This window comes from Lissotriton helveticus, chromosome 10 (assembly GCF_964261635.1).
Source record: "Lissotriton helveticus chromosome 10, aLisHel1.1, whole genome shotgun sequence".
In the NCBI taxonomy this organism is placed as follows: domain Eukaryota; kingdom Metazoa; phylum Chordata; class Amphibia; order Caudata; family Salamandridae; genus Lissotriton; species Lissotriton helveticus.
In genome coordinates this window covers 821,036,779-821,058,947 of record NC_136071.1, presented here as the reverse complement: position 1 = coordinate 821,058,947, position 22,169 = coordinate 821,036,779, and the positions used below count along the sequence as shown (strand labels likewise).

The 22,169-nt window shown below is 45.6% G+C and overlaps 1 protein-coding gene across 3 annotated transcripts in view; it reads left to right on the top strand.

The window, feature by feature from the left end:
• The window catches only part of APBB1IP (amyloid beta precursor protein binding family B member 1 interacting protein), an 812,218-nt gene that overhangs the window by 655,861 nt on the left and 134,188 nt on the right, over positions 1 to 22,169 (top strand). For all 3 annotated transcript variants that reach the window (XM_078663434.1, XM_078663435.1, XM_078663436.1), the window contains 2 exons: positions 4,076 to 4,150; positions 11,302 to 11,445. In XM_078663434.1, coding sequence (XP_078519560.1) covers positions 4,076 to 4,150; positions 11,302 to 11,445 — 219 coding nt within the window. The remainder of the gene's footprint in view (positions 1 to 4,075; positions 4,151 to 11,301; positions 11,446 to 22,169) is intronic.

Genomic DNA, 22,169 nt, shown 5'->3' with positions numbered 1-22,169 from the left:
TACATAAAAAATGGATCCGACTAGTGTCTCTTTGCTTGGCATCAAATTTGTTGCTGGCAACTATACAATTTCTCTTCTGGAAAGATCAATAAATATCTACACCTGGTGATGCGGATGTCCTGGCATTGCCACACAGGCACCTTAATGCATTGAATATGAAAGGAGCTCTTGATGCAGAGTTGCAGAAATTGGAGGAACGTGGCCTGTGCCAGAAGGGCAAGGGCATCACAACAAAACTGGCTGGAGAAATATGCTTTCTTGGCTTTCCTGGTAGAGTTCACATGGGTGATACAAATTCAATCCCCTTATCAGCAGGAGCACTAACTGCAATGAATGCACCGATGAACTTTTATGCTATATTAAAGGAAGTATTGGGGTGGTGAAAGAGACTCTATCTCTGTTGGAGCAAAGAATCACACAATAGACTTCTACCTTTTTTGTATTGATCTTCCCAAAGTGACAGAAAGAGTTGGTACAACAACAAGTACTGTGTGTGAATAGTACCTCACTATAAAAGTAATGCAGGAGGAAATCAAAGCTAACAAAGCTGAAGTTAGATGGCTTGCCCCAAGAGCAGAGGACATCAAGGGATGCTCCTGCAGAACTACATCCATAAAGTGAGGGTGCCAGAAAGGGGAGTGAGTGACTGAGTGTCAAACTATATGTTGAAGCCCTGATTCTAGACACACACAACCCAAGGGCCTATCTGTTTTCTGTGGAGTGAGTGCAAAGGGTCCTGTGTTTAATTTGTAAAGCAATGAATGCCGGTGCCCAAAGCTATGCTCAGAAGCCAGAGCCCAGCGATATTAAAGGTTAGCACGCCGAATACCAGGGACCACCTCAGGCACTTTGATCCACCGCCAGCCACTTTATGCCCCATTATCTTACTCTTGCAGGTTCCTTTCTCCCTTTTTGATGGTTTATCGGTCTTTCTCCTTCTTTCCCCTTTGTGTGTTTTCCCTCTCTTGCTCTCAGGAAATGTCAGATCAAAAACAGTATGCTCTAGGCCTCAAAAATGAGCGTCAGTTTGCCCCACCAGCAACCACCGGCTCAAATTATGCACTAAAAGGGTCCTAATTCTGCCTTCCAGAATCGGAGTTCATCCCAGAGTAGATAGCCCAATTACTCAACTATAGCGACAGGGATGTCAGTTTGCAAGCCTCATGTTTGCATGGACCCCTAAAGGTTGAAAATTTCAGCATCCTCTTTTTTCAAACTTCATGCAAGCCATTCAAAACCCGCATAAACCCTTTGATGCCATCAAAAGGGAACTCGTGAACAGAGACGCCAGATGGTATCCTGCATATTTCAAGACAGTAGGTATAGACTTTGACTTTCATGTTAATTGGGATAAGTCTACTCTCTTCCCTCTGACGACAGGACATGGAAAGGCTGCTTCCAGATTTCCCTTTAGGACAGATTTAAGGGCTTTAACATGTCTTCTGTATTAGTCACAAGTGATAGGTAGGCCTTTTAAGAACTTAACCTGAGTCAGGTACCGAACAAATCTATGTATGATAAAGTACATTGGCATTTGCTCCGTCTTTCGCTCCTCAGCTGTTCAACGCAATATGAAACGATTGTGTTTCCTAAGTTGATTTTCTTGCTTCAAAACACACCCTTCTGGGTACAGGAAAACCATTTTTAAAGAGTTGATGTTGCACTTCAAACCCTGCTATGGGAATCCTGTAAATCAAGGCTAGCTTGGGATATATGACGCAGGGATTGCACTCCTATATCTATTCAACTACCATTATGCGATGGTAAACATCGTTTACCTCGTAACCGGAACACCGCATGCCATTACTACGTGTTAGTTACAACGCCCGCGTTGTTACAACGCATGCCATTACTCCGCCAGTCGGAACAATGACTTTCTCTAGGGGTCAGAAGGTGTTGGATTTTAAATCCAACAGCCTCCCTACTGTTGCACAGACTGGAGGTGGAATAGTAAATTATACTATTCCAACATCCAGCGTCCCCCCCCCCCATTCCCCAGAGCAAGTTGTTGTACCGACTTGCTGAGTATTGGCATAAATTGTTACAGCGCGGTCGTTGTAATGTCCACATTGTAATGGCATGCGTAAAAAAAGCATGCGGGATAACGAGACATATTCTTGTGCAACACAACTACTGGTCATAAATGAATGTGTTTTCTTTTCTCTACAGTAACCACATCTTAGGGCTTATATGCGTATATTTAAGCTGTATGGGAGGGGGTTGATGACTTGGCTACCAACACACACTTGATGCCGTGGCGAGATTATAGTGGGCTACCACAACGAAACTAGGATGGAAAGATATATATGCCGGATACACTACATTATGTGTATGCAAAAGGCTCAGTAAGTTAAAACACCTGCTGGGTTTAGTAATTAGGATTTCATCAGCGTATCATCCCTGGCTGGTGTATGGGGACATAACTCCAATAAATCCTTTCCACAGTCCAGCAAGAGTTTATACTAGTAGCCTGTGTTTTTATTAGATATTTACAATTCAGGCATGCCATAAGGGTGCATGTACCAGAGGCTATAGCTCTATCGGAGAAGCTCCCACCTGAACATTGAATACTATCTGAAGCCTTATCCCCAAAAATATTTTGTTACTCTACAGATAGTGATCAATCGTTCTTTGTGTCCACTGGACAACCTAAGGTTAAAATGGGCACCACATCTGGGGCGATGATACTGGGTGGGAGGAGGACTTGCAATGCCCTCATGAGGTGGCATAAGGGATGGGTTCAGGTTAGTGCACATAAAAATACTGCTTAGGATGTATTCTACTTGAACAGATTTGCTTACATATGACAAGATTAACTGTGAACTATACGTCAACGGATGTGGACTGGTTGGGGATGTCTACCATACAATCTGGATGTGTCCTAGACTATGCCTATATTGGGTTGCTAATATTCTAGCAACAGTCTCTGAGATATGGCTGCAGGACAATGTTGATGTGCATATGAAATGAACTATCCACATCAAAATGCTTTAAACTGTTCTACAATTTTGCCCTAATGGCGTGATGTGGCCAGGAAATACAGGGCTAATGGGTAGGCTAAAGTCCCGGGAATTGAGGAATAAAAGTTTCATATGGATCGGTGTATGCACACAAATATTTTTTTATATTTTATAATGCTGTTCCTTTTGACTCAAATTCATATTTCCATTCCATATGGATTGTATTCCGTCGAGATTGCAATGCTGCTCCTAGATTGTTAAAAAATATTATGACCTAATATTAAACTTTATTTCATAGTCTTTTAATTTTCGTTGATCCAGCGTTGTAGTGTGTGGGACAACGATGACATCAGGCTGACTCAATGAGTTCTTTTATATGATATGTTTATATTCGCATTACACTATATGTTGACCACCCACTAACTAAGTAATTTAATATAATTCATACACTGGAAGCCGGCTACAGGTTCACATGTCTAAAATCAGCAAGGTCTCATTTTAAAGATATTTTGAGCGCCTTTGCTTTCAACTTAAATGTTACTGTCTTGGGCATTTTCCTTCTGACTAACCATAAAATTCCTGTAGGTTTAAAGTTAAAACGTGATATTTTTAAATTGGAAGTGTCTCTTGAAGAATAGATTTTCATCATTTTTACTGCTCATTATTATTTCTGTTGACTGGAGGGCTCTTATATTTGTGTTTTTGTATGCACAGCTTGTACTGAATACATTCTGCTATGGTGCAGCAATTAATGATTTTATCAGGAGCAGCACTTATTGAATAAATAATACAAGAAGAGCAAGCTTTCTATTGTTGTCATAATAGTTACATTTTGTCACTGTTTCTCTGAGTAAAAACTAAAATCACGATGCAGCTCTGGCCCAAAGCATTTCCCTCGTTTACATAACATAATTATTGTCTTGGCCCGAGGAGTTAGCTGATAAGCTGTATAAACTGTTGAGGTAAATATCACTCATAATGAGATTCAGGCAGCCATGTTTTGACAGCTAAGCATCTGTCCCCGATGACAGACTTAATTTCACATCGACATGAAGCGCTTTTTTGGAATCTATTTAACTTGTATTAATCTTTTTGGCAATATGTTTTTTTAATAGAATTTCTACCATGCCAGCAAAGGGAAGAATGAAAGGAAGGACATGAATGACAAAAACAAGGAAATCTTACTAGAGGTAAGGTAAAGGTAGCATTTAGATACCTTTCTTTTGTATTGTGAATGTTATCATGCAGTATGCCTTTCCATTTTGCTTTTTCCCACCACAACATGCAGAATGGAAAAAGAGGTCAGACCTCTTAAGACGTTAGCTCTTTTACTTGTGCACATGTGCACATGTACCTAAAAAGTAGCCGACTACAATTCCAGGATGCTTGGCCAATCTCCGAATTTATTCTTACTTCCATTTCATGGTTTTGAATTAATTTTTTCAATGAAATATTTTTTACCTCATTTTTTGCAAACATATGCATGCCACCTTTAGCCAGCGGCTTTTTAGTTTTTGTATTACTTTTTCACTATTAATGCCTTTTGCATTTGTTTCCAAAAATAAATAAATAAAATAATTGCAGGTGTGCCAAGCTCTAACCTATTGGCTTTTCCAGTGCTTGATTTCCCCCTACTACTGACTAGATGACTGAGTGGAACGGGAAATCTCCTCAAACCAGAACACTTACTTAAAGCATCTTTAGGTAGTCTACTAGCTCCCTTAATGTACCTTCCAGGGGCCGTATTACATAAAGTGCTCCAGGGTAGCAACTTGTGTGTATACCCCCTCTCTGTGGAAATTTGGTATTACAGAAGGGGCTGCAGACATTTGCCCCTTCCCACTTCAGGCAACACACTAAAATATACAACATGCATTTACAATGCAATGGTCTCGTCTTTGTTAAAGTTAGAGCTATTGGCATTGCTCATGACATTATTTTTGTTTTTAAAACATATAAATAAATGGCATTGTCATTTACAATGCCAATAGCTTAATCTCTCGCAAATGCGAGACCTATTGCATTTTCACCCACACACAGAGCCACACAAACACACACACAGCACCACACACACACAGAGCGCCACACACACACAGCGCCACACACACACACAGCGACACACACACACAGAGCGCCGGGTGTGAGGGTGAGGGGATGTGAGGATGAGAGGGTGAGTGAGAGGGTGAGTGAGGGGGTGAGAGGGTGAGTGAGGGTGTGTGAGGGTGAGAGAGGGTGTGTGAGGGTGAGAGAGGATGTGTGATGGTGAGAGAGGGTGTGTGAGGGTGGGTGAGGGTGGGTTGGTGAGGGTGTGTGAGGGTGGGTGAGGGTGTGTGTGAGGCTGAGGGGGTGTGTGAGGCTGAGGGGGCGAGTGAGGCTGAGGGGGTGTGTGAGGCTGAGGGGGTGTGTGAGGCTGAGGGTGTGTGTGAGGGGGTGGGTGAGGGGTGTGTGAGGGTGAGAAGGTTGTGAGGGTGAGAGGGGTGAGGGTGAAGGGTTGAGGGGGTGAGGGTGAGGGGGTGTGAGGGTGAGGGGGTGTGAGGGTGAGGGGGTGAGGGGGTGAGTGAGGATGTGTGAGGGTGAGTGAGGGTGAGTGAGGGTGAGTGAGGGTGAGTGATGGGGTGTGAGGGTGGGTGAGGGGGTGTGAGGGTGAGGGGGTGTGAGGGGGTGAGGGGGTGTGAGAGGAGGGGCAAACTTAAGGGGTGGGATAGCCACAATTTGGGCAAGCCAATGGCTGTCAGATAAGCGAAACCTAAACATGATTTGTACATTTTGCGACATGATGAAACGTGAATTTGCATGACCCTTTTTTTTTAACTGTCTCCAATACCTGTGGCCTTTAAGCTAATTGTTAACAGAAATTGTGCTGAAAAAGTCCCTGTATACCAGAGTATTTCAGTGTTGTCTTGAGGAGGGTGATGACCCCGGGCTCTTGAAGGGAGGGTGTCAGAGTCTTGTTTAACGCACCATGAATGAAAGTTTTGAAATATTTCATAAGTGCCCCTTCTTAACCTATGGCATTTTATCAGGTTTTTGGGGTGACAAGTGTGCATCAAACTGCGTGCTTAAGTCTCTTGGTGAATTTGAGGCTGGCAGCTATTCCACACCATGTTCAAGGTTCAGAAACTCTGCTCTGTTTTGGCCCACCATTCTCCATGGGACAGAGGTCGAGCGTGGCAAGAGCCCGTATCGAGCCTTGCCTGAGTTGCATATTTCTATTTTAAAGCACGGGAATATCTCCTTCCTTATTATCGTTGTGAGGGTACTATTCTTGTAGAAGTAGGAATCCACAGGCTGCCCGATCAAGAACTTAAAAGTACCCCATGCTTTGCGAGGAACCTGTTTTACCGCATCCAGCGGCTCTCATGCATCCATCCTGTCATTGTACGAAGCACTTTAGTTACTTGGTAGCGATTACTCACCGTTTTGGGTAGGTTCATGCTGCACAATTAGATAAACATGTTTCCTAAAAGTGCAGGTCTAAGAAGCCCTCTTGCCAGGTGCACTCAGTGTCGCCAAGGAGCCCCTGGCTGCGGCCTGCTCCTCCGGATCTCAGAGGGAGTATGTGGTTTGCGGCTGCGGAGCCTTTCTGGTGGCGTGTTTACACGTGTTGGGAGGCAGCCAGGTGTTTACCTTCCTGCAGCTGCTCGCTCCCTCCTCATGTCTTGTGGTGACGTCTGTGGGGGGAGGGGGAGGGGGGCTGCTGGGGCAGTCTCCCCGAGGGGATCATTTCTGTAAAGGAAGGCACGGCCTGCGAGCATTCCGCAGAAACAAATAACCAGGCAAGTTCTTGGGACAGCTTCATCTCTGCAACGATTCGGGAAAGATGGCACCAGACCTCATCTTACAGCCTTTGTGTAAACTGGCTATTTAAACTGCTCTTATTTTTGATGCATCGTTTAGAATTCTGAGGCTGTGCTCTAAGAGCAGGCGCAAGTTGTGTGAGAAAGGCACTAAATAGGACCGGGGGGTGGAGGGCCGGAGAAAACACAACTGGGAGAAAATAAGAAAGAACAAGAGGGTGTAAGAGGGATAAGTAGCGGAAAATGTGGATAAAGACCGAGAGAAGGAGCGGGCCAAAGACTGAGTAAAATTGAGCGAGACAGACAATGCGAGAGAGAAGAGGGGGCGGGGAGGGGGTTTACAACCAACAGATGGATGCTCAGTTGCAGCCCTGCTGCCATTCAGCTCGAGTGGGTGTGAAGTGCCGGCGCATGTGAGCGGGACTCTCCACGCGCTCGCCGTGCTTTGTAAACCCCGTCCTTTTCGGATTGAGGGGCGTGTTTTTCGAGGAGAGAACGAAACGAAAAAAACACGCCCCTGAATCCGAAAAGGACGGGGTCTACAGCGAGACAATGATGTCACAGAGACCTCTTCTCCAATGGCTTGCCGCCGTTTAGGAGGCCAGCCAATGGAGGAGAGGGGGGGTTTAAGCCTCGCTACTCTGAGACATAAGATCTCACCCGCGAGACTGCGCATGCGCAGCCTACGCTAGCCGAGACCTAAAAAGGGGCCCAAACCGAGGTGGCATGGTGTGCAAAATAGCAATACCCTGGGATGTGGCCAGAGTAATTACCAGAGGCTGAGATTACTTCCAGCATTCCATCTATCTCTTTTTTGTATACTTTAGTGTGTTGCCCTAGGTGTAACGGGTATGCCCAGACGTGGGTCCCTTGTACACTGTGTCTGTGGAACAACGCTATATCTGACCAATGAGCTCTAGCTAGGTCAAAACCAGTCCTGTGTTCCTTGTGTTCTTGTCCAGGAAGGACCTGGCCAGGCAGTTTGGGCTGGACTGTTCCCACTGAATCAGGGTGAAGACAGATGTGTATATGACTGAGTCCAAACTGAAGTGCATGGTGTGCAGAATAACGATGGACTGGCAAGCAGCCCAAGTAATCACCAGTGGCTGAGAATAATTCAATCATTGCATTCATCACTTTTTTGCAACTTTAGAAAGATCACATCAAAGCACAAATGGTGATGCACTTTAATCAGATCAGAAGGAGTGGAGTGCTTTAATTTTATGCATTGTGCAACATTTTTCCCACTGCCACAGTTATTTGAACCTGTGTGCAAACTCATCAAAAAGGAAATGGAGACTTAACCAACAATATCATTCTGGAATGTCACCAACGAAACAGCAGATGGTTATGCCTGCACCTCTTTTTACAAACATATCCTTAGTAGGTCACAAAGGCAAATTAAAACAGTGCAACTATTTTGAGGAATACGTGGACACATACATTTCCAGCATGTTTCATAGCATGGTGTTGGATACCTCTATTCCTTTTATTATGAAAAAACCAAGACGTGCATTTGCACTCGTATTGTAGTGCAAATATTGGATGAAAAGGATTAAAAGAAATGATGTAGCGGAGGCGGATATGATATGGTCTGATTGGGTCAACATACCAAACTGCATGGTTCAACAACATTCGAGCCTCACTGAAAAAAATCATGTAAAAAATCAAAAGAAACTGGAGGAAAACATATGATCCTACTATCAAATGTCAATATAAGAAGGTCATCAGACACTACCACAATGAAATCAAACAAGCCCATGCAAAGCACTTTGTGGAAAAAATCAACTCAGCCCTGAACTCTTCTAGGGAACTTTTTAAGGTTCTTAGATCCCTAACTACCACAGAACAGGAGACCCTCTCTCAACAATCCTCAAAGGAGAAATGCAACGAGCTTGCAACCTTTTTCAAAAACAAGGTGGAAAAACTATAACTCTATGCAAGGAAGCACTTTACAGACAGCATAGATGCCCCTCGAGGAACCAATGACCCTCAGGGACAGGCCACAGGACCAATATTAGATCATTTCCCGGTGTTAAGTATGGAAACCACAAGCATGATCCTGCGGAACAGTAAATCAGGCTCCCGCCAAGACCCAGTTCCTCCACACATTCTACTGCAGGGCGGGAATACAACACTGGCCACTACATCAGAACTTCTTTAGCTATCTCTTGCACACTGGATAATTCCAAAAAAATAGAAACATGCTATAGTCCAGCCATTACTAATGAAACCCAATTTAGACCTACAGACCCAGGAAACTACTGCCCCATCTCACTAATACCCCTGTTGGGAAAAATTGTGGAAAGCATGTTAACCATACCCTGTCCCAGTTTCTGGATTAGAATAAGGTGTTACATCAGACCCAAATGGGTTTCAGATCGCAGCATAGCACAGAGTCAGCCCTGCTAGTGGTCACTGAGGAACTCAAGGGAATCCTCGATGAGGGGAGTGCAGCCGCAATCCTGTTACTTGACCTTAGTGTGGCTTTTGACACTGTGGATTAAAACACCATGATCCACAGACTGAAGGAGGCAGGTATCAGAGACAGTGCCCTAGACTGGCTGTCCTCTTTTCTCCAGATAATGGAAGGCGGCCACTTCTCAGATGTCTTATAGATCTCATGTGGAGACCCACAGGGGTCCGCCCTTAGTTCCACATTATTCAACCCAGAAAGGGCGCAACATTCTGAAAATAAAAACCGGCCACCACAGTGTTCATCACACATTGCTACTGCACTTTCATAACTACTAACCATCACACTGCTACAAGTGTGACAATCAAGACTGTTCAAGGCCGCCAAAGGTATTAGTTGCTTTGACTGTATATTGAATTAACAATCAACAGTTTTTCTGCTCAACTTTAAATTGCACAAACAGCGCCACCATGTGGCAACTGTCATAAGTGCAGGTTCTGGCAATTAAGTGCCGTGCCGCCAAATAAGTGTCGGTGCCAAGCATCGGAAACCACTGGCTCAAATTAAGCACTGGAGGAAGGGGCCCTGCTGATATATTATGCAACCAGGCACCTCACGTAGGAGTGAGGAGAGATCATTTTGAGGGTAGGATGATGAGAGAGTCAGGATGTGCCAGGGTAAAGTGGGCAGTTGCTAAGCAGCACCAGTGACCCTACTGCTTCTCTTAGTAGCAGATATGGTTTCCCACTGCCGAAAGGCCTGCTGAAACTGCCCCTGTTTCTGAGAGGATGGTGCGAGGTGCAGGGGAAGTGTTGGAGTGGGTGTCTTTGATTGAGGACAAAGCATTACTAGTCAACCTGCTGCTCCATGCAGCTACAGGACCAGTTGCCCACTGCTGGCACTTCTGAAACTGCCCTATAAACCTAAAGAACTTCATATATTATGTAGCTCAGAAACATTTGCCAAGTTGCAAGTGTCATAACTTTGCAACTATACACACACCTACTTCAAACACGCAAGTGTTTAGGGCATAATGGTTTACTGGGTTGACTTTCAGGGGATAGGCGTGAGAGGAGCTTGTGAAGCAGGTAAACACTTGGTCATCGTACATCTATGTACAACAAAGGCAGTCGTTAGTATGGTAAATATTCGAGTTCGCTTAAGCAGAGGCGTAGTGTGGGCGTGGCTACAGGGGCAGTTGCCCCAGGTGCAAAATTCTTAGCGGCGCTAAATTTTCAAAGAAAAGTGGAAGGGGCTCAGGAAGTGCTAACGGTCCATGGGTTGGGTGCGCAGTACATGCCTAGCCCCGGGCGCTGGCAACCAGGGTTGGATTGGGATCAAAAATCAGCCCAGGCACACCAAAAAAAGTGGCCCACATTTGCGTATTGTCTTTCCACAAAACACTGCCTCAGCTTAGTTTTATGAAAAGAGCCACACATGAATTCAAGTGAGACCACCTCTGCTCAGGCCCCCTGCCCCCGCTCAATCAGCATACATTAATGGGCCAGCCCAGTGAGAAAAAGGGACAGATACCTCCGCCCATCTGCCTCTGGACAGGCCACTCAGGCACCCACTGGGCCGCTGGCGGCATCCTTACAGCACAGACAGCCCCCAGGCTGCCCAAAAAAAGCTGCCCACAGCTAGAACATGGCTGCCAGCCCTTCGGCCATTTCCAGAGGGCCTGCGTTACCAATCCTGCTGGCAACCCACACTACGCCGCTGTGCTTAAGAGCATCACAACCCCCGTAGTAGTATGCTGTAATCGACTAAGAACTGTGCCAACCCACCTGTTGTGATATGCCTCTGTAAACTGTTATAATATGCTAAACTTTGATAAAAATTATTTTGAAAAAAAGACAATCCTTTCAAATATGGTGCTGTGGGCATGAAATAGCAAATTAATACTTTTTAATTTATTCTAAATTTCTGTTAGCAGTTATGAAACTATTTCCATTTAGTCGCTGTTTCCTAATTCCTGAGTCTCATCGCCTATTTACCAGGTGTACAAATATGTCCGTTTTTATTCACTTTTGCTTCTGCATCTTCACAGGGCACTGCCAACCGTTTGAGTGATTTCTGTGTATTGCCACCAATGCTCTTAACCCCTCGTGTTTTTTTTGTCGTGCAGGAAAGCTTCTGTGGAACCTCCGTCATTGTGCCAGAGATTGAAGGAGCCCTGCACTTGAGGGAAGACGGAAAGAAATCCTGGAAACGACGCTATTTCCTCTTGCGGGCCTCTGGAATTTATTATGTACCGAAGGGGAAGACCAAGGTCAGGAGGTCACAGGAAACATTTTAGCAATAAAGCAGTTCTTGGAGGTGAAAGTAAAGAACCCCCTAGGCGGAATGTTAAGTGCATGCCTGGTGCACCTGAGAGTTTTTACCCTGACCGCACCACTTGAGCAAATATTGGGATATGATTTTTAAATCCTTTTGGGTTTTAACAAGTGTTTGGTTTCTGCAGCGTGATAAAAGTGGCGTATTTCATTTAAGTGCTGGCTTTAAACAACTAGAGGCTGACATTTTCCTGAAAATAACACAATTACGGTACACCGAGGTCCCGGTGGGAAATTGCCATTCATCATCGTATTCAAACAGTCGCTCTCTCCTTCTCTTGGCAAGAACATTAAATAAAGCAAGTTTGATGTGCATAACAAGAATAAGCCAGAGCTGTTATCACTGTCACACAGATTGCAAGAAACTTGCTCAGGTAACTTGGCCATACATATATTTCTGAAAGACTATTTTTAGATTTATTGTTAGACCTTTTAATGTTACTAAATTATATATATATATATATATATATATATATATATATATATATATATATATATATATATTTCTCCTAGACTTCTTTAAGAAGCTCTACTGAAAAAACTGCTGAACAGAATTGCAGCAAATTTGACAAGAAACTAGATCTTAGTTCACAGATTGCGCTTTTTCTGATGTGATGTAAACCTGTCAGTAGTTATTTGGAAATTAAGGGTCTACAATATTTGCATATCTGGATGGTTGGGTCTGTGAAACACTCGAGAAACTTAAAAAAAAAAGAGCATTCTTATTTGCCCAATGCTCTATTGGCCAATTCTCTCCGGCATTAGTCAGACTCACGCAGGAGCGAGCACTCTGATTTGCTTCCAGCAACATCAGACAATGTTGCTGGCAGCCAAAACGGGACTTAATCCCCTGTCCTGAAGTAAAAAAAAAAAGTGATATAAGGTGACATCATGAGTGATGTAATATGTCAGGTCATAAACAGTGCATGGCAGGGACACATGTTATAGTAAGCTCTACTATAACGGTGAATGTGAACTCTGTTTAGTCTTTGCAGATAACGAAAAATCGTGTAAAAAAAAAAAAGAAAAGGAATCGAGCAAAATCAGTAGGCCACTAATGGGATCTCTTTTTGACCTCGCTAAAATAGAAACATTAGGAACAACCCCTCATGACAAATACAAAACTAGTGAGATGAACTGAACTCCACACAATGATGGCTGCAAAACAGCTCGGCTCCGCCACCCACCCCGCCCAAAATAACGATAAAGAGCGGCTGCCATGATTGGTTGCGGAATGGCCACGACGGAGCTACGAAATGGTGCTGCTCTCATGCTAACCCCAGCTTCAGTCTGAAACATCCAGAAACACTGTAGACTACCAATTCGATCAGTTCCGGTAGCGCCCCAATGTAACCCGGTAGAGAAGAACTAGCCCTCCCCTCTTTGACTGATGGTTCTTGTTGCCTGTCCCTTCTGTTGTCATTTAACAGAACTATTTAGCCTGCTGAAAGGGGTTGTGTTCCGACCGCTGGTTGGTGGAGACATTTTGACTATATTCTGGACCTGCGTTGTCGCGTAATGCGTCATATGACGCGCCGCGTTAGCGCATCCGGAAGTCATCCGGGGCGCGCAGCGCGTAACGTAAGCATAACAAGTCATGTGACTTGTTAATAAAACTTTTCATTGGTTCATTTTACTTTTCTTATTCTAATGATGAAAGGCTTGGTCATATGACCTAAAAATTACGCTTTTTATTACTTCCGAACATTATTTTTTCTTAAATATATGTTATAATGTTCCAGGCTAATGTACTTTCCCGGAAAATTTACAACTGTCCTGCAAGTAAAATATATTCTTTTTTCGAGAAAAAGAGCGTTTCTTCGTCCCATGACGGAGCCGTTGAGCAAAAGAGGGTCGACCTGCTGTCTTAGTCGCCGATACGCCTGAATATGAGATTCTTATCGATCACTTTATGTTGCAGGAGTAGAAAACACAACAGCCCTTGACCATTTATCTTTACTGCGTTCCTTCGTATTATACCTTTTACCCTTCATGTAATTGGTCTGCTTTATTTCACTTGCCTTTTAATGATTCTAAAACAGTGACTATTATTAAAAACTTTACCAATGTATATACTACTACCATGTTTTCTTTTAAAAACCTTTATTGTGAAAATTTCATTATACAAATACGAGCCTATAACCACGTGGGCCGGCCACGGAGCAAACTGTAATCGTATATGATGAGTAGACATTTACACTGTAGAGGAACGTAACGGGCGGGCCATTAGGTTGCAAGAACTAAGGTGTCTAACAGTTACGGAATCGGTGGACGTACATTTTATAATTAAAATACGACAGGGCCAGTTACAATAAAATTATCTACATATACATTTGCGGGCAAGTACCATGGGTGACGTTAATTCGAACTTTGAATAGTACAGTAATCAATAACACATCAGAACTCAATATCAATAGGGATGTCGAAATATTCAATCAATTCTCGTCCCCGCCCGCCATGTGCTTCAAAACTGCATACGTATCTCGTGATTTCAAGGTTCTGCAACCAGTACACAACAAGGAGTTACGAGTCCCATTTATTCCGGCGCCATTTTGGGCGAGGACGGGCAGGTCCAGGATATAGTCAAAATGTCTCTACCAACCCTCGACTATGATGATGTTCATATGCTGTATTTATTAGAGTAACACTCATCTGTCCACATGAAATTAATTTGCCACAATCTAAACATGTCATTTTAATCTTTCCAAAGTTCTTCTAAATATTTGGGACCGTTTCCCTTGCCTCTGATGCTGTCAGTGCCACTTCTTTGATGAATGTACTAGCAGGTCAGGGGTTCTCCTCCAAATCTCTCTTTTATGCAGCACTATAATTAATTGGTGCCACCTCTCCATATGACGATGCATGGTATAGTTACCATAACTATATTTTTTTTCGGTTCCTCTGGAGAGTTCATCGTGGCAGATGAAGCGTGTAACGTACCGGACATTTACCTTTTTTTGCATGTACAAGAAAGGAAAAAAAAATCGAGCGTCCGAGTTCTAAGGTGTCCCAGGGCCATTTTAGTGGACCAGGCCCAAATCCAAAGAACAGGCCGCCATTTTGAGAGTCCTGTTGCAGCCGCCTGTCGCTGTAGCATCAAGAGCAGCCGAAACTCAGCTGAATGGCAACTGAAACGGTAAAGGGGCGCCCCACTACAGCAGACGAGCCTCCACCTGGGAAGGCCCGTTCACGCCGCCTCCCCCCCCCCCCCCTTCGGGCACCCCACGCCGTTATTCGGAGCAGTATTGTAGGATGGCCACACCAGTGCGGCAACTTGCTAGACATCACCTCGGTGGTAACCGAATCTCAGCCCCTTGTAGTGTCTCCTCTTCAGAAAATATTCTTGCGCTACCTTTGCCCCATTCACACATCGGTCCGCTACTGACGCCATCTCACAGGCTAATGGGGCGCCCCACGCCGAGTTTCAGCATTGTAGGATGACCACACCAGTACAGCAACTTGCTAGACATCACCTCGGTGCCATCCGGATCTTGGCATCTCAACGCCTAGTGGTATCTTCCATACAGAAAATATTGTTGCGCTGCCTTTGGCCCCATTCGCACATCGGTCCGCAACTGACACCATCTCACAGGCCAACAGGGCGCCCCACGCCGACTTTTACCATTGTAGGATGGCCACACCAGTACAGCAACTTGCTAGACATCACCTCGGTGCCATCCGGATCTTGGCATCTCAGCGCCTTGTGGTGTCTTCTATTCCGAAAATATTGTAGAAAATATTGTTGCGCTGCCTTTGGCCCCATTCGCACATCGGTCTGCAACTGACACCATCTCACAGGCCAACAGGGCGCCCCACGCCGACTTTTACCATTGTAGGATGGCCACACCAGTACAGCAACTTGCTAGACATCACCTCGGTGCCATCCGGATCTTGGCATCTCAGCGCCTTGTGGTGTCAGTCAGAAAATATTGTTGCGCTGCCTTTGTCCCCATTCGCACATCGGTCCACTACTGACACCATCTCACAGGCCAACAGGGCGCCCCACGCCGACTTTTACCATTGTAGGATGGCCACACCAGTGCCACAACTTGCTAGACACCACCTCGGTGCCATCCGGATCTTGCATCTCAGCGCCTTGTGGTGTCTTCAAATCAGAAAATATTGTTGCGCTGCCTTTGGCCCCATTCGCACATCGGTCTGCTACTGACACCATCTCACAGGCCAACGGGGCGCCCCACGCCGACTATCAGCATTGTAGGATGGCCACACCAGTACAGCAACTTGCTAGACATCACCTCGGTGCCATCCGGATCTCGGCGCCCCACTGCAGATGAAGTGCCTCTCAACTATGAAACCACCACGGTGACATCCGGATCTTGGCGCGTTGTGCTGCCTTCGGCCTATTCGCACATCGGTCCGCTACTGACGCCATCTCACAGACTAATCGGGCGCCCCACGCCGAGTTTCAGCATTGTAGGATGACCACACCAGTGCACCTTACTAGACACCACCTCGGTGCCATCCGGATCTTGGCATCTCAGCGCCTTGTGGTGTCTTCTATTCAGAAAATATTCTTGCGCTACCTTTGCCCCATTCACACATCGGTCCGCTACTGACGCCATCTCACAGGCTAATAGGGCGCCCCACGCCGAGTTTCAGCATTGTAGGATGACCACACCAGTACAGCAACTTGCTAGACATCACCTCGGTACCATCCGGATCTTGGCATCTCAACGCCTAGTGGTATCTTCCATACAGAAAATATTGTTGCGCTGCCTTTGACCCCATTCGCACATCGGTCCGCAACTTAGACATCACCTCGGTGCCATCCGGATCTTGGCATCTCAGCGCCTTGTGGTGTATTCTCTTCAGAAAATATTGTTGCGCTGCCTTTGGCCCCATTCGCACATCAGTCCGCTACTGACACCATCTCACAGGCCAACAGGGCGCCCCACGCCGACTTTTACCATTGTAGGATGGCCACACCAGTGCCACAACTTGCTAGACACCACCTCGGTGCCATCCGGATCTTGGCATCTCAGCGCCTTGTGGTGTCTTCTATTCCGAAAATATTGTTGCGCTGCCTTTGGCCCCATTCGCACATCGGTCCGCTACTGCCGCCATCTCACAGGCCAACGGGGCGCCCCACGCCGACTTTCAACATTGTAGGATGGCCACACCAGTGCGGCAACTTACTAGACACCACCTCGGTGCCATCCGGATCTTGGCGCGTTGTGCTGCCTTCGGCCTATTCGCACATCGGTCCGCTACTGACGCAAACTCACAGGCCAACGGGGCGCCCCACGCCGACTTTCAGCATTATAGGATGGCCACACCAGTGCTGCAACTTGCTGGACACCACCTCGGTGCCATCCGGATCTTGGCGCGTTGTGTTGCCTTCGGCCTATTCGCACATCGGTCCGCTACTGACGCCGCCTCACGTGCCAACGTATTTTCTCCGCATTTTATACCCTATGCCGCATAACAGGTCATGTGACTTGTTTATAAAACTTTTCATTGGTTCATTTTACTTTTGGTTTCCTAATGATGGAAGGCTTGATCATATGACCTAAAAACAACACTTTTCATTGGATGAAAACTTTTTTTTTTTCCCAAACGATGAAAGCCCCACCTTGTTTCTGGATGTTTCAGACTGAAGCTGGCGTCAGCATGAGAGCACCACCATCTCGTAGCTCCGTCGTGGTCATTCCGCGAGCAATCATGGCAACCGCTCCCCACCAGAAGCCTACAGGAGTCGGGGGCCCCCAAAACTTTTGATAAATCCTCAAGGCGGAGGGGACGCTTTCGAGAATGGGGTCCAAGACCTAGCAGACAAGCGTCCGATTTCCAAGGTGTCCCAGGGCCATTTCAGTGGACCAGGCCCAAAAAGGAAAGAGCCTGCCGCCATTTTGAGAGTCCTGTGACAGCCGCCTATCGCTGCACCGCAAGAGTGGGCGCAACTCAGCTGAATTGCGGCTTTTGACATAGTGGACCAAAAACGGACGGAATGGCAACTGAAACGGTAAAGGGGCGCCCCACTACAACAGATGACACTCCACCTGGAGAAGCCCGTTCACGCCGCCTCCCCCGGGGCGCCCCACGCCGTTATTCGGAGCAGCATTGTAGGATACCAAAACCAGTGCGGCAACTTACTGGACATCACCTTGGTGCCATCGTTCTGCTGCCTTGGAACTATTCGCACAACAGTTTGCTACTGATGACCCACCCCCCGCGACGCCCCACGCCGTTATTTGCTGGGTGGCAACTTACTAGACATCACTTTCGTGTCATCTAGATTTCAGCGCGTTCTGCTGCCTTGGAACTATTCGCACAACAGTTTGCTACTGATGACCCACCCCCCGCGACGCCCCATGCCGGAAATCTGGACGTTGTGCTGCGTTGGGACTATTCGCACAGCCGACTGCTACTTCGTTGTTTTTCCCTAAAAATGTTTATATGTTATTACTATTTTTGTTTTCTTGTATATATTTATAAATTATTAAAGTTTTATAATCTTACTACTTTGTCGGAGTGCTATATATTTTTAATGTGACACATAATTGTAAAAACTTTGATGTACAAAGAGTCATCCCTGGAATCTTCCGCTTCAGGCTCGGTCCCCTCCCCAATCACAATACAGGATGGTTTTCAGATAATAGGAACGCTTCTGCTGTGACGAATCTCATCGAGTGTGGGCCTTGATCTACTATAACTCCTTTGAAGAGGGGTGATTCTTTACAGCTGGGGCCATAAACTACATCTGCAGGGCTAGCTGATAGCCTAGGACCGGCCTGGACAATCGGACACAGAGGAAGAGGAGTGTCAGAGGGTGCGGTAGTGAATAGGGCGAAAGGGAGGTGTCGGGCGGGCACAGGGTGTGATTCTCAGGGAAGAGCAGCGCAGATGGGGGGAGGTTTATTACCCATGCATAAGACAGAAAGCGGGGGTGACCACTGCCTGGGGGAGATGCTTGCGAGGGTGGGGAGCCATGCTAAGGATCGACAGCTTGCAGAGAGTGGGTCTGGTCAAGGCATCTAAAATGGCTGCCGTGCACGACAAAAGTGTGGCATTTGAAAAAAGACAAGATGGCGCAGACAATGTTTTTCAACACTTCCTGATTTCCTTCGAATCGAACGTTAACAGACGTTGGGGCATATTACCAAAGTTAAGCGATATTTATCCCTAACGATGCTTAGCAACGATTTTTTTACCACTAAGCATCGTCAGAAATTATCGCAGATAAACCTTGCTATTATCAAGGTTTATCGCAAATACGATAATAAACGACCGCAATGCATTAATATCGCTGAAAACTCAGCGATATTCATGCATTACCGAGCTAATGCTCTTAGCCATGTTATCCACCTCCCATTGGATAACATGGCTAAGAACTGCTCAGGGCAGGTGCTACTTTTTGGAGATATTCGCGCTTATCTCGAATATTTCCAAAAGTTGATAATAGGAGATAGCGATGTTAGCGACTGTTTCCAGTCGCTAACATCTTGGCACGCCCACTTTGCATGTCATTAGTGATAAATATCACTCACATGCAAAGTGGGGCCCAAGATGGTCGCTATCTCCTACTAGCCGTCGCTAACTGGTGTTAGCAACAGCTAGGTAATACAGATATAATTTTATCTCCGCGAAGCGGAGCGCTGTTACAGATATATATCTTGTTTTTGAACGTTAATTTCTCAAAATCCACTGAAGCACATATATTGAGACCTAGCAAAGGCACATCGAGCTACCAGTCCCTACAATTTTGCCAAGTTTCGTGCAAATCCATTCAGCCGTTCGATTATTATTATTATTATTTTTTTGCCCCGCGGGGCCCTTTTAAAACCTCCACATCAAACCTAAGAGGTCAAGGAGGATCTACTATGCCCCCTTATGGTCATTTGCCCCTTCGCTTTGGCCTCCTCTTGTCTCTCGATCCTACCGAGAGACAAGATGGCGGCCGCTACGGACTGTTTGGAATGTTGACAGATGCCGGAGAACCAATCAGCTTCGCTTCACAAAGCTCCGTTGCGCGAAAAGTACGCGTAGCGGAGCGCTGCCCGGTCCGCTGTTACAGATATATATCTTTTTTTGAACGTTAATTTCTCAAAATCCACTGAAGCACATATATTGAGACCTACAAAAGGCACATCGGGCTACCAGTCCCTACAATTTTGCCAAGTTTCGTGCAAATCCATTCAGCCGTTCGATTATTATTATTATTTTTTTTTTTTGCCCCGCGGGACCCTTTTAAAACCTCCACATCAAACCTAGAGGGTCAGCGAGGATCTACTATGCCCCCTTATGGTCATTTGCCCCTTCGCTTTGGCCTCCTCTTGTCTCTCGATCCTACCGAGAGACAAGATGGCGGCCGCTACGGACTGTTTGGAATGTTGACAGACGCCGGAGAACCAATCAGCTTCGCTTCACAAAGCTCCGTTGCGCGAAAAGTACGCGTAGCGGAGCGCTGCCCGGTCCGCTGTTACAGATATATATCTTTTTTTGAACGTTAATTTCTCAAAATCCACTGAAGCACATATATTGAGACCTACAAAAGGCACATCGGGCTACCAGTCCCTACAATTTTGCCAAGTTTCGTGCAAATCCATTCAGCCGTTCGAGCTAAAAGTGAGGCCAACCGCCCTATGGGAAACTCAATGTTAAAAACACGTTTTGGGACCCCCCTTTTTTGCTCGGCCCCCCCTTGACGAACCCCCCCCAAATTTTCAGGGGCTGCTCAGAAACAAAATGTTCCATTTTCCTGAACATTTCAGCCAATTCCGTCCACAAACGCCAAAGTTATTAGACATAGAATTTTCAAAAATCCCATAGAGAAAAAATCCTACCTATATATACCTACTGGCGACCGCCAGTAGGTAATATATTTTTTTTTTTTACTTCTAGGGCTCTCAGCATCTGTTGTAGTGTCATTTTTCCATGTTCTTTCACTCACTGCAGAATACACCATAGGACAATGAGTCAACTGATTTCAGTAATTGGCTAGCATCACTGTGAGGGACCACATCCTGTTCTTTCACAACAAGCACATCTGTGCACACACAGGTGTAGTTCCCTTCAGTGCTAAGGACTACTATTGCAGTGTGTGCTTTTTGAGAAAAAAAAATATTTTTTGCTTTTAACCTATGTTTGGGGTTTTTTGGGCCAGTAGTTCCACCAAGAATAACGTTTTATCAAAAACTTGACAAAGCAAAGCAAGCATTGACAAAGCCAAAAGGCTGGCAGTCAAAGCCAGGCATGTTGGCTTTTCCAATGCTTGTTACCATTAAATTTGTTGAGCAAGACTTCTATAAGGTTGCAGGCGAAGACATATGTGCTTAATTGCTAGCATAATCTAAGTGCTTAGTTTGTGGTGTTGTTTGGGGGTATTGGACACCAGTACTTATTTTCCAGGACCAGGGCTTATTTGCCATCATCGAACTTTGAGCCAGAGAAGTAAAAAGTTAAAGGGGAGAAATGAGAAAGAGGAAAAAATAAGAGAAGAAGAGAAAGCAGGAATGAAAAAGAGCCTGCAATAAAGAGGTATGGAGGGAGACAATGTAGGGTGTGGAAGAACTAGATATGAGACGGAATCAAATCTAGTCAGAACTGGTTGTCAACAACTCAGGATTCAGCAGCGCTGGCAGCTGGCTCATCAGAAAAACTTTGGGCCCATACACTTATATTTTATTTGCACTCGCAAATATGTTCCAATAACCCACCTCTGTAAGTTAATAATTGTTAGAAATAGGGTCTCTAGTTGGCAGTGGTTTGCACCCTGTCGAAGCATGGACCATTCCTTCTAGTCAGGGTAAGGGGATCACACACTCTGCTCACCCCCTTGGTTGATTGGCACGAGCAGGCAGGCTTATCTCAGAGGCAATGTGTAAGGTATTTGTACATAAAACACACAGTAACACAGTGAAAACATTACAAATGGATGCCACACCAGTTTCGAAAAATAAAGGGCCATATGCATGAGCACATTTTCCCATAGACACACAATGGGAAAAACCCTTTGAGGCATTTAGCCCAAAGTATCTTTATCGAAACCAAACTAGACCAAATTACAAAAATCAAACATACACAACTCAAGATATGACTTTTAAATGAGTTCAAGCAAATCTGTCCATAGTAATCTATGGAAGCATGATTTTTACGCAAAGTACCTCAAATGTGTCAAAATCCACAAGGCAAAACAGCCGCAGAGAAGGAAAACGTCAAAAAACACAGTGATGCGTCAGTTCCTGAGTCCTTGGGGAGGCGAGGTGACAGTTCTGCGGCATACAGAAGTGATGCGTCAAATCTAGATTGTAGGGGGAAGTGATGCATTTATTTCCCAGGCGATTCTGCAATTAGGGGAGGTGTTTCATCGAAAAAACTTGTCGCACAGGTGGATGCATGAGAAAATTCAGGCATTGCATGAATTTCTATAGCCGCGGACTGGTGATGTGTTGCTTCCTTTAACCACTCAACAGGACCTGAGTGGAAGCCGATGCGGTGATCTCAGACTTCGGAGATCGGTAAACAGGACTCGGCGAGCAGTGATTTCTCAGGCCGCGGACAGGCGCTACATGGATTTCTTCGGCTGCACAGGGCTGTGCGCCTGGAATTTCTCCCACTCAGCAGTGCTGCATGGGAAGATTCTGCCCCAAAATGAGCAAAGCATTGATCTTTCGGTAGCAGGAACATCCTCCAAGGGTCC